This window comes from Rhinoderma darwinii, chromosome 1 (genome assembly GCF_050947455.1).
Source record: "Rhinoderma darwinii isolate aRhiDar2 chromosome 1, aRhiDar2.hap1, whole genome shotgun sequence".
Lineage (NCBI taxonomy): Eukaryota > Metazoa > Chordata > Amphibia > Anura > Rhinodermatidae > Rhinoderma > Rhinoderma darwinii.
The window spans coordinates 248,210,317-248,223,320 of NC_134687.1; the positions used below are offsets into that span (position 1 = coordinate 248,210,317).

Below are 13,004 nucleotides of genomic sequence, written 5' to 3' on the forward strand. Positions count from 1 at the left end.
GTCATACACTTCTCTTCATTCATTCATGTTTAGCTGTACTCACAGCACGATCTCGCGAGATCACACTGTGCGGTCACATACTCTCACAGTAACTTTACCGAAGTGTCTGGCTGGAGGTGATGTCTATTTACGCTCAAGACACTTCGTGACGTTACCGTGGGAGTATGTGACAGCACAGTGTGATCTCATGAGATCATGCTGTGCCGTGAGTACAGCTAAACATGAATGAAGAGACGTGAAGGATGCCGATTGGTCAGCGTCATACACTTCTCTTTACAACGCCCACTTGGTAAAAAGTTAAACACCCAGTTGGGCATTAAGAAACTAATTAGCATAAATCTAAAATTGTTCATAACTTGCTCAAAAATGATAGTTTTTCAAAATAAAAACCACGGTTATCGACATTACAGTGCCTATCAGATTAGGTATTAGGTAGGAGATAGGGCACTTATAAACTGGTGACAGCCGCTTTAATTTAAAGTTCTGTACTAAATGGTGCAGTTCAAACTGTTCCCAGAAGTCCTGGAGCTTTTCTAATAATGATGGCGCTCCAACACGGACCTAAATGTCTGAGGGCTCACTTCGTGAACATGACTGCAAGGGGCTGTCACATTGCCTATTGCTCGAGTCCCGAGCAGAGCATCAGCTAGCGCTTTGCTTGGGACTCCAACACTGCTCCAGACATCCATATTTGGTCAATTCAGGGGTTTCCTATCGCTGGAGTTGATGAGCAGAGCATCAGCTGACGCTCTGCCTGGGGACTCCAGCACTTCTGCCATCACAGTCACTGTCCATATATGGACAGGGACATCAGCAGCAGTACTGGAGCCCCTGTGCAGAGCATCAACTAATGATCTGTCTGGGGACTGCAGCCCTGCTCCCTAAGTCACTGTCCACATATGGTCAGTAACTTCAGGAGTTTCCTATCTCTGGAGTTCCCAAGCAGAGCATCAGCTGATGCTCTGCTCGGGGACTCCAGTACTGCTGCGGACTTCGTTTTCCATATATGGACAGTGACGTTGGCAGAAGTGCTGTAGTCCACGGGCAGAGCATCAGCCGTTGCTCTGCTTGGGAACTCCAATGATAGGAAACCCCTGAAGTCACTGACCTGCTCAGGAACTCCAGCAATCGGAAAACTATGAATTGACCCAAATATGGACATCGGGAGCAGTGCTAGAGTCCCGAACAATAAAAAGAATCCGGAGGAAAGGAATACTTGCGATTTCTACAAATCGGCATGCATTCCTAGGTTTAGTGTTCCTTCAACTGGTTTATTTTGCCCAAAAAAAAAAAAAAGCTTTCCAATGCTGCAAATGTATCACATTGCACTATTGTGGAGAATTTGTGTTTTGGGTGGTTTTCAAAAAACCACAAGAACCTGAAGAAAACTAACTAAGGGCCTGTTCACATCAGCGTTAGGTTTTGTCAGACCTTTCTATCAGGGCAACCCATCAATAGAAAGGCAAACGGAAACCATAGCTTTATTTCAATGGTAATGCTTCCGTTGCTAATGGTTTCAGTTTGTCTCCGTTCCGTAAGGTTTCCGTAGTCGACTGCGCCTTTGATTCAGTCAGAAAAACGTGTTCCTGAAAGGTCTGATAGAACACAACGCGGATGTGAACACACCCTTACGGTCTGAGTTCTACAGTTCCCACTGCGAGTAGGTATATTTCACTATGGACAAAACATCCCAGTAATCACACTGGATGGAGGGAGACAGAAACTAGGAAACACTTATCTATTTCAAGAACATAAGAGGTTTTTATGCCCTTGTAGACATTTATTAAGTTTATCACAAGGGCTTTGACAGATTATTCTGTTGATGAATCGATAAACATAGCTCTCCCAAACATGAAGGTTTGCAGATAACCAGGGCAAGAAATTTGTAACCTGCAAGTCCCAAGATTATAGTACAGAGTAATGCCCGATATATACAAAACATCCAAATGGATTTACAATTCATAAGATCATAAATGAGTAAAAGGTATTTTATCTTGTCTCAAAGAACACGGATTAAATCTAAAATGAGCTCTCATGCAATGCACATGCATAGTAAAAAAAACACAACTCAATCTGTACAGAATGCCAATCCTGCTGTTTGGTTCATATCTTTCAGATTCACTAAGAAATGTCAACAGTTTTTTTTATTTCTTAATGAATGTCAGGGCTGCTCCAGCATATGTTCGCATGTTCTACACAGCTCAGCTAGCTTCACCCGAGCATAGTCCATTCTGTTGAGTGCCATTGTCCCATCCTTGCGAGCACTGTAACTGGAACCTTCATGGGGCTGTCCTGTGGCTACCTGTTAAGAGGAAAAAAAAAAAAATCGAAAAATTTCAGAAGCCATGACAAACATACACCAATAACACGCAGTGAATGTAAAGAAGAAACTAATTATTTCTGGTTCTCATTTAGCCAACATATTCCGCAGAACTGTACAGGGATGGTCATCAGTCCTAGATTTATAGGAAGCCAATTTATCTACTTGCAATTTTATGGATGGACATTGTGGATAGTACACCAAAATCTGGTTCTTAACCCCTTCCCGCACCTTGAAGTAACTGCACGTCAAGGTGAGCAGTAACGTGCGCACTTTGACGTGCAGATACGTCTGCACTTTAAAAGTTAACCGCCGTGCGGCGCTACACCGCAGTGGCGGTTAACTGTATAGAGAGTCTGCCATGGTCTCTGAGCAGAGTACAATGGTCCTATCAAAGCGGTCCTTTGTCGGAGATCACTCTGATTGGTTAGTCTGTACAGACTTACCAATCGGAGAACAGAAGTTCAGTAAAATAGGTTTACAGGCTCGGATCTGCTCTGTTGGTAAATGCATGTCGGAGAGATCAGAGCCTGTATCATTGTTGGAGAAGAAAAGTGAAAAAAAGACACCATTAATCCCATGATCACAGTTCCCTAAGGGTATATTCAAACCGCTGAAAATTACGGAGCTGTTTTCAGAGAAAACAGCCTCTGATATTCAGCCATTTTCTAAGCTAAAAACGTTGAGGTTTTTTTTCTAGACGTTTTGGGATCAGTTTTTCTATTGACACTATGAAAAGCAGCTCCAAAAAACGGCTCAAGAAGGGACATGATCCTTTTTACGCGCCGCTATTTAAAACGGCGGCTTAAAAAAAAACGCCCCATATGAACGAAACGCTGCTTTTCCCATTGAATTCAATGGACAGATGTTTGTAAGCGTTCAACTACCGTTTTTTCAGGCGTATTTAGGAGCGTTCACACCTCAAAATACGCTAGGAAACACATCATGCAAACATACCCTAACTGTGATCACCCCCCTACCTCTCCCAGTGTATAAGGAAGCTTTTTGATGGCAGACGACTCCCACCCTAAACACATCATAAAGGCAATTGCAAGAGGGCAATTCCTTTGTGCAAGACACATATGTTCCTCAGATGAATGCTTTGAAACCCCATCGAAATATCGGATTTCGAGGTTTGAAATGAGGGGATACAATGAAGCTAATGTAAAACAGGAGTTTGAGAATGCAAAATCAAAAAGGCGAAGCGATCTACTCAAACCAAGACCGAAGAGGAGATCTGACAATGTGTTAAGATTCATCTCAGGTTACAACACAGTAGAATGTCATGCGAGGGATTTTTAAGAATTATTGGGCTTTACTTAAAACAGACAAATTGTAATGACAAGGTAGGGAGACAGACAGGTGAGCCCTAATCTACCCGCCACTCAGTCCCTGCCTAGTTGCAACGACCCGTCCTAAGCGACGGGGTACAACTGGGCGACGGTCCCTACGCTCAGTAAGTGCAAGACAGACAAAACAGACAGGGGTACACAGAAGCAGGGAAACGGGGCAGCTGCCCACGGAGACACCGTGAGCAACAAGAGTGGTGAACGAGTCGAGTCAAACCAGGAGAGAGCGAGGTACAAAACACTGAGCAGGAGAGTGGTCAGAAAGTCAAGGTCAATAACAAGCAGAGGATCAGTAGTACAAGCAGCAGCAGCAAGCCAGGAAACAAACATAGAAGAATCACAGGCAAAGGAGGAACAGGAAAGGCAGGTATAAATAGACAGTGGGCGGGAACTAGCTCCGTCTGGCCAGGCTGTGATAGGCTCTCCCACTCCTAAGCCTACCATCCTGAGTGGTGGAAGATGGAGTCAGTCTCACAGACATAGGAGCAGGTGAAGACTGATTGCCACGGGCGTCGACACAGAACCTGTGTCTGGCAAATCCTTTACACAAATATTTGGCAAAAATAACTACCCCTAGCCCCGCAATGACACCCCTGTGTAGTCCAAATTTATGAGATATGCTGGTCTGCAGTCACTATGTCCCACCCCTGACTTATATTTTTGGATCAAAGGGAACAAGATGGGGTAATGTGCCACGTGGTAACGGAGGGGCATGTTCGATTATGGAAAGGACAGATTCTGCGGTACAGAAGGCTCTAGGAACTACAAGATTGTCCATTTTGTTAATTGTAGTGTCAGGAATGTGGTCTATCACGCTCGTTGTTCATGTGACAAGATGTACATTGGAATGACTACTAGAGAATTAAAAACAAGCGTGATGGAACACAATCGTGACATTAAGGGTATTTTACCGAAAGACTTTGTGGATGAGTTTGGGGATAGAAGTAAACTTCTTACGAGACATTTTAGGGAGTACCATAACAGCAACTGGAGGCTTTTGATTGTAAAGGGTATCGATAGTCTTTACGAGGGGAATAGAGGAGGTGATCCATTTAGACAACTCCTACGGAGAGAATTAAAGGGGATTGTTACATTGGACACTATGACACCAAAGGGTCTAAATGAATCTCTAAGCTTTGCATCTTATCTCTAAATATATTTATGAGAATTCTAACTTTAATACTGATATATATATATATATATATACACACACATATATTCATACTACTTGTGTGTGGAACGGGAAATACATATTTTATTCGGAAAACTGAACAGACTGTGATTGGAAGATCTACTTATTGACTGAAATCCGGGATCATACTCGGTGTTGATATATGGATGTTTTGTTTTAGATATATTATATGGTATATTTATGGGGTAGAGGTTTGTTTCTGTGTTTTCTTCTTTTTTTTTGGGGGGGGGGGGGGTATCTTTGTGGATGTAAATTATATTACAATAAAATTTAATTGTAGGAAACATGGACCTTATTAAGGTATATTACCTTTAGGCCTTATTCGCACGAACGTGTTATACGTGCGTGATTTTCACGCACGTCGCACGGCCCTATGTTAATGAATAGGGCCGTTCAGACTGTCAGTGAATTTCACGCAGCGTATAACTCATGACATGTTCTATATTTGCACGTGTTTCGCGCTGCACGCACCCATTGATGTCAATAGGTGCGTGCAAATCGCGCTCAGCACACGGAAGAACTTCCGGGTGCCGCGCGTGATTCGCGCAACAGTAGTAAGAACAATGCATGAAAACAGAAAAGCACCATGTGCTTTTCGGTTTGTAAACATAAAGACAGAGTGTCATCATGATGCCGGCTGCGCGAAAATCACGCAGCCGCGCACCATATGCTGATGCCACACGGACCTTTCGTGCACGCAAAACGCCTCGTTCTTTGCATGCGCAAAACGGACACGTCCGTGTGAATAAGGCCTTATGATCACATATATGGATTATATTTATACTGATTATGCACTTTAAATATTTAATAATATCAGTATATTTGTTTCGATTTGCTCGTGTACTGGATCCCTCAACTGGGGTGGTTGCCGTTTGGACTCGCACCGCTCTAGAGATTCCATAACCATTTATTATATATATATATATATATATATATATAACCGTTCAAAGGTTTGGGGTCACTCAGACAATTGTGTGTTTTCCATGAAAACTTACACTTAAATTCATCAAATGAGTTGCAAAATGACTAGAAAATATAGTGAAGACATTGACAAGGTTAGAAATAATGATTTTTATTTGAAATAATAATTTTCTCCTTCAAACTTTGCTTTCGTCAAAGAATGCTCCATTTGCAGCAATTACAGCATTGCAGACCTTTGGCATTCTAGCTGTTAATTTGCTGAGGTAAATCGGGTGAAATTTCACCCAATGCTTCCAGAAGCCCCTCCGACAAGTTGGATTGGCTTGATGGGCACTTCTTGCGTACCATACGGTCAAGCTGCTCCCACAACAGCTCTATGGGGTTGAGATCTGGTGACTGCGCTGGCCACTACATTACAGATAGAATACCAGCTGCCTGCTTCTTCCCTAAATAGTTCTTGCATAATTTGGAGGTGTGCTTTGGGTCATTGTCCTGTTGTAGGATGAAATTGGCTCCAATCAAGCGCTGTCCACAGGGTAAGGCATGGCGTTGCAAAATGCAGCGATAGCCTTCCTTATTCAAAATCCCTTTTTACCTTGTACAAATCTCCCACTTTACCAGCACCAAAGCAACCCCAGACCATCACATTACCTCCACCATGCTTGACAGATGGCTTCAGGCACTCTTCCAGCATCTTTTCAGTTGTTCTGCGTCTCACAAATGTTCTTCTGTGTGATCCAAACACCTCAAACTTCGATTCGTCTGTCCATAACACTTTTTTCCAATCTTCCTCTGTCCAATGTCTGTGTGCTTTTGCCTATATTAATCTTTTCCTTTTATTAGCCAGTCTCAGATATGGCTTTTTCTTTGCCACTCTGCCCTGAAGGCCAGCATCCCGGAGTCACCTCTTCACTGTAGACGTTGACACTGGTGTTTTGCGGGTACTATTTAATGAAGCTGCCAGTTGAGGACCTGTGAGGCGTCTATTTCTCAAACTAGACACTCTAATGTACTTGTCTTGTTGCTCAGTTGTGCAGCGGGGCCTCCCACTTCTCTTTCTACTCTGGTTAGAGCCTGTTTGTGCTGTCCTCTGAAGGGAGTAGTACACACCGTTGTAGGAAATCTTCAGTTTCTTAGCAATTTCTCACATGGAATAGCCTTCATTTCTAAGAACAAGAATAGACTGTCGAGTTTCACATGAAAGCTCTCTTTTTCTAGCCATTTTGAGAGATTAATCGAACCCACAAACGTAATGCTCCAGATTCTCAACCAGCTCAAAGGTAGGTCAGTTTTATAGCTCCTCTAAACAGCAAAACGGTTTACAGCGGTGCTAACATAATTGCACAAGGGTTTTCAAGTGTTTTCTAATCATCCATTAGCCTTCTAACACAGTTAGCAAACACAATGTACCATTAGAACACTGGAGTGATGGTTGCTGGAAATGGGCCTCTATACACCTATGTAGATATTGCATTAAAAACCAGACGTTTGTAGCTAGAATAGTCATTTAGCACATTAACAATGTATAGAGTGTATTTCTGATTAATTTAATGTTATCTTCATTGAAAAAAACTGTGCTTTTCTTACAAAATTAAGGAAATTTCTAAGTGACCCTAAACTTTTGAATGGTAGTGTGTGTGTATATATATATATATATATATATATATTTATTTTATTTTTTTCAAAAAACAGGCAGCTCTCAAAAAGTTGTAGCAAAATTAGAAAAGGTGCTTTATTCCATGAGTCCAATACAGCAACGTTTCAGCTCTTCAATAGAGCCTTTTTCAAGCTAGTGAATGCACACTCAAACAGCATATATATAGGGGAAATACAATCAAGTGGGAAGTGCTTGCATCACATGGCAATCCACCATGTGACCACACATGCAGTGAATAATGAATGAGCAATCATAAAAAGCGTTAACAACACCACATGCAATGTTATGACCTGCCAGTGTGCAGGTTCCAATTCATAAGTGACACAAAATTCTGTGAATCTTCGTGATTGTACATAATTGGTTACAGAAATCACCTGTGAAAATAGTACATAATAATATGAGGAAAACGCACCATGTTGTAATCGGCCATAGTGTTTCAAATGCTGCCGCGCTAATCGCGGCACCTTTCGTGCGCTACTGCGCATGTCCGGGAAGTAAAATATGTCAGGAGTGTACTATTACATTAAGCATGTCCGCGCATGCGCAGTCGCACCGACTACGTCAGGATCGCCATTTTTATCGTGGGAAAAGACGATATCCATCCATATCGTTAGATATTAGGATGGAGGAGAGCCCCAAAGATACAGCAGGCAAAGGTGTGGCACAAGGTATATAGTGTGAACAGCACCTTAAATGCGAGAGTCCACTAATTAAACTAAATTAGTAGTGCCACTACCTCCAATGTTCAATATATATATATATATATATATATATATGTAATTCTAACATGTAGGAAGACAACCTATTTTTTTAAATTACGGATTTGCGCAACCTAGGTTATAGCTTTTTGGGAAAAGAATATGTAGGAGCACCCACAGGAGCGCACTCAAGGCTCAACCATCATTTAAGGATTTAAGGCCAAAAAGCCAATAAGTGCACGGGTATGGAAAACGCACACTAGCCACATTTGTAGTGTGAATAGGTGTCTATAAACCTCCCCACTCAATCCTGTATAGGGTATCTCATAAACACTGATTATTCAGTCCCACACTATAAAGTAGTGTATTATTCCCGGGAGTAGTTGTCACTCTACATTTAGTATTGGACACAAATCGTCATAGACTAAATTATAAATAAGCGACACTATGTCCTCCTGCTGAAAATGTATGGGCTCCACCCACACGACCCTGAGATAGACATAGTGCTGATAACGCTTGATACATACAATACTGACATATAAACAAGAGTATGATACAGTAGATAATCATTTTTATTGTCAATATAAAAACGTTTTCAAAACTGAGAGCTAATTATTAGCCGATTACACTTCTGGTGTGTTCTTCCATTTCACAAAAAAGCATGATCTGTGAATAGATAGAAAGGTGAAATATTAAAATCAGACAAACACTATAAAATCAAGATACCTCCAAAGAGGCTGACATCAGTGCAGTTCAAAGGGACATAGAGGGAAGAGGCAAGTTATATAGCATTACCCAAAGGGAAATCAATATTTATCCCAAGTGGTCTTAGGGTCTTTAATCTATGTATCCACTGTAATTCCCTCGTCTTCAATATTTTAATATGATTACCACCCCGTCTGAGCGGAGGGATGTGATCTATGATACAGAATTTGAGGTCTCGTTCATTGTGTCTCAATTCAGTAAAATGCTTTGATACCAGAAGATCCAGTCTCTTTTTACGTATTGTGTACCTGTGTTGATTTAAACGGGTTTTAACATCCAAAGATGTTTCCCCCACATATAACAGGTGACACGGACATTGGAGTACGTAAATAACAAAGGTGGTATCACATGTAAGGAAATCTTTACCAGTTAGCCAATTTTTACGAACTAAAAGGATTGTAGATAAACCAGATAGGCTGGCCTCTGGCCTTGATAAAATGGCTGAGAAGTTTAGGGATAGGGGTTACCCGAGTCGACTATTGGATCAGCACAGAGAAAGGGTAGAATTGACTCCCAGAATAGATCTTCTTAAAAATAAAAACCGTATACCACAGGTTAAACAAATTCCTTTCATCTCAACGTTTTCTGAGATGAGTAGTCAGGTAAATAATATTGTCTGAAAACATTGGCCTATGTTGGGTAGGTGTTTGCAAACGGTAGTGGAGTTCCAGAATATGCCTATGTTCTCCTATCGGAGACCACCAAACCTCAAGGATAAGTTAGTGAGATCAGATATGGGTCCCACTAGGGTCGGTCAACAAATGTTTTTACATCCCCCTAAAAAGGGCAGTTTTCCGTGTCTCAATTGCACGAATTGTACACTTATGTTGAAGGGTCATTCCTTTAAACATCCAGACACGGGTCGAGAATTTCTAATCAGACATTTCCTTACATGTGATACCACCTTTGTTATTTACGTACTCCAATGTCCGTGTCACCTGTTATATGTGGGGGAAACATCTTTGGATGTTAAAACCCGTTTAAATCAACACAGGTACACAATACGTAAAAAGAGACTGGATCTTCCGGTATCAAAGCATTTTACTGAATTGAGACACAATGAACGAGACCTCAAATTCTGTATCATAGATCACATCCCTCCGCTCAGACGGGGTGGTAATCGTATTAAAATATTGAAGACGAGGGAATTACAGTGGATACATAGATTAAAGACCCTAAGACCACTTGGGATAAATATTGATTTCCCTTTGGGTAATGCTATATAACTTGCCTCTTCCCTCTATGTCCCTTTGAACTGCACTGATGTCAGCCTCTTTGGAGGTATCTTGATTTTATAGTGTTTGTCTGATTTTAATATTTCAGCTTTCTATCTATTCACAGATCATGCTTTTTTGTGAAATGGAAGAACACACCAGAAGTGTAATCGGCTAATAATTAGCTATCAGTTTTGAAAACGTTTTTATATTGACAATAAAAATGATTATCTACTGTATCATACTCTTGTTTATATGTCAGTATTGTATGTATCAAGCGTTATCAGCACTATGTCTATCAGAGGGTCGTGTAGGTGGAGCCCATACATTTTCAGCAGGAGGACATAGTGTCCCTTATTTATTTATAATTTAGTCTATGACGATTTGTGTCCAATACTAAATGTAGAGTGACAACTACTCCCGGGAATAATACACTACTTTATAGTGTGGGACTGAATAATCAGTGTTTATGAGATACCCTATACAGCATTGAGTGGGGAGGTTTATAGGCACCTATTCACACTACAAATGTGGCTAGTGTGCGTTTTCCATACCCGTGCACTTATTGGCTTTTTCGCCTTAAATGATGGTTGAGCCTTGAGTGCGCTCCTGTGGATGCTCCTACATATTCTTTTCCCAAAAAGCTATAACCTAGGTTGCGCAAATCCGTAATTTTAAAAAATAGGTTGTCTTCCTACATGTTATAATTATATATATATATATATATATATATATATATATATATATATATATATATATGTATTGAACATTGGAGGTAGTGCCACTACTAATTTAGTTTAATTAGTGGACTCTCGAATTTAAGGTGCTGTTCACACTATATACCTTGTGCCACACCTTTGCCTGCTGTATCTTTGGGGCTCTCCTCCATCCTAATATCTAACGATATGGATGGATATCGTCTTTTCCCACAATAAAAATGGCGATCCTGACGTAGTCGGTGCGACTGCGCATGCGCGGACATGCGCAATGTAATAGTACACTCCTGACATATTTTACTTCCCGGACATGCGCAGTAGCGCACGAAGGGTGCCGTGATTAGCGCGGCAGCATTTGAAATACTATGGCCGATTACAACATGGTGCGTTTTCCTCATATTATTATGTACTATTTTCACAGGTGATTTCTGTAACCAATTATGTACAATCACAAAGATTCACAGAATATTATTGTGTCACTTATGAATTGGAACCTGCACACTGGCAGGTCATAACATTGCATGTGGTGTTGTTAACTCTTTTTATAATTGCTCATTCATTATTCACTGCATGTGTGGTCACATGGTGGATTGCCATGTGATGTAAGCACCTCCCACTTGATTGTATTTCCCCTATATATATGCTGTTTGAGTGTGCATTCACTAGCTTGAAAAAGGCTCTATTGAAGAGCTGAAACGTTGCTGTATTGGACTCATGGAATAAAGCACCTTTTCTAATTTTGCTACAACTTTTTGAGAGCTGCCTGTTTTTTGAAAAATATATACCTTGGGAAACTATGGCCGTATCCCTGGCGGGCTTGCACCCTCATTTTTATGAGACCTGGACTGTGCGGTTGACATTTTTTGTGTACATATATATATATATTTCTATGTAGGTCTTATTTAACTTTTCACTCATGGGGATTTTGTACCTGGCCCCATGTATTTCACATTTGGCATGTATATTCTAAAAAAAATTTGTATGTAGTAAATATTAATTATGTTTTATTCACTGTGTATAGAGGGTTACTTCTCTTTTCACTTCTCCTATGACTCACCTCTAATGGGGTCCGTCAACTTTTATGTTTTTCTTTCCCCTCTTATTTGTGATTTTGGATGGGGTCCATGTGATGGATTTCCAATGTTTGTGTGGAACACTGATGTTGGACTATATTTTGTGACTTATGTATCTATTATGCACTTTAATGATGTATTTTGGATCATACATAAGGATAATTATACTTTAACCATGTATCAGCCATTTTGAGTAAAGTATTTATGGGTGTGTTCTTGAAAATAGGAATATGTTCTGGCAGAATGGCTGTTGATGGATCCCCGAATTTACCTTAATATGTTCGGCTCGGAATTCTTTGAGATCCAGTAGATACAATTTCCATTAATAGCTGCGGAGGCTCTCTCGCACGTATGGCCGGAAGCTGTCAGACTGTGGGCGGAAGTGCACGCAGGGGAGTATGTTCCCTTGTCTGCATTCTCGCCTTTGACGCAGATTGCACACGTACTCTGACTTTGTCAATCGCTATGCGCCATTGGCCGCAGCCAAAATGAAGTACTATTTAAAAGCCCTGTTCCACTTCACTTATCTTCTCCTGACGAAGGGTGCGAAACGCGTGTCGAGGTGTCTTCCTTGGAGTCCATAAGCAGCCACAAGTAATTGTATTAGTTGCTTTATACACTTTGTGATTTTGTATTGACAATCATAGACTTACCATTGTGTGGGCTGTGTATCCTTTAGGAAGGTGTTCACCTTATGCACTCCCTGAATTATTGTAAAGTTTGTTCTCAGACTATTTTATCTAATTGATTCTATATGGCAATTTTTGGTATATAGCTTATCGTCTGAGGGATCATTTTTAATTATGTTTTAAAAGTATTTTTGTATGTACATTTGTTGTTTCTGGGGGGGGTTCCACAATTGTGGTATAATAAAGGATTTGTATGGACATTATGCGTCTGTGATGATTGATGGTTCTATTGTATAGGTCGAGACATATTGGTTTAATTTATTATAAGGGAGTTTTTTTAGTAGTTTTTTTTCATGAATAAAAAATAAAACCTCTAAAAAGCGTTTAGTGGGTGTTAGTCAGCATCAGACCGTTCGTGTCCGTCAGCGTCTTTTTGTCAGTGTACTTGAATCGATTTTAGGGTCATAAAA

General features: G+C 40.7%; 1 protein-coding gene across 6 annotated transcripts in view; it reads right to left on the reverse strand.

The window, feature by feature from the left end:
* Positions 1-1,734: 1,734 nt before the first annotated feature.
* MED11 (mediator complex subunit 11) overlaps positions 1,735-13,004 on the reverse strand; it is an 81,987-nt gene continuing 70,717 nt past the window's right edge. For all 6 annotated transcript variants that reach the window (XM_075850148.1, XM_075850154.1, XM_075850125.1 and 3 more), the window contains one exon: positions 1,735-2,302. In XM_075850148.1, coding sequence (XP_075706263.1) covers positions 2,162-2,302 — 141 coding nt within the window. In that variant the 3' untranslated portion in view covers positions 1,735-2,161. The remainder of the gene's footprint in view (positions 2,303-13,004) is intronic.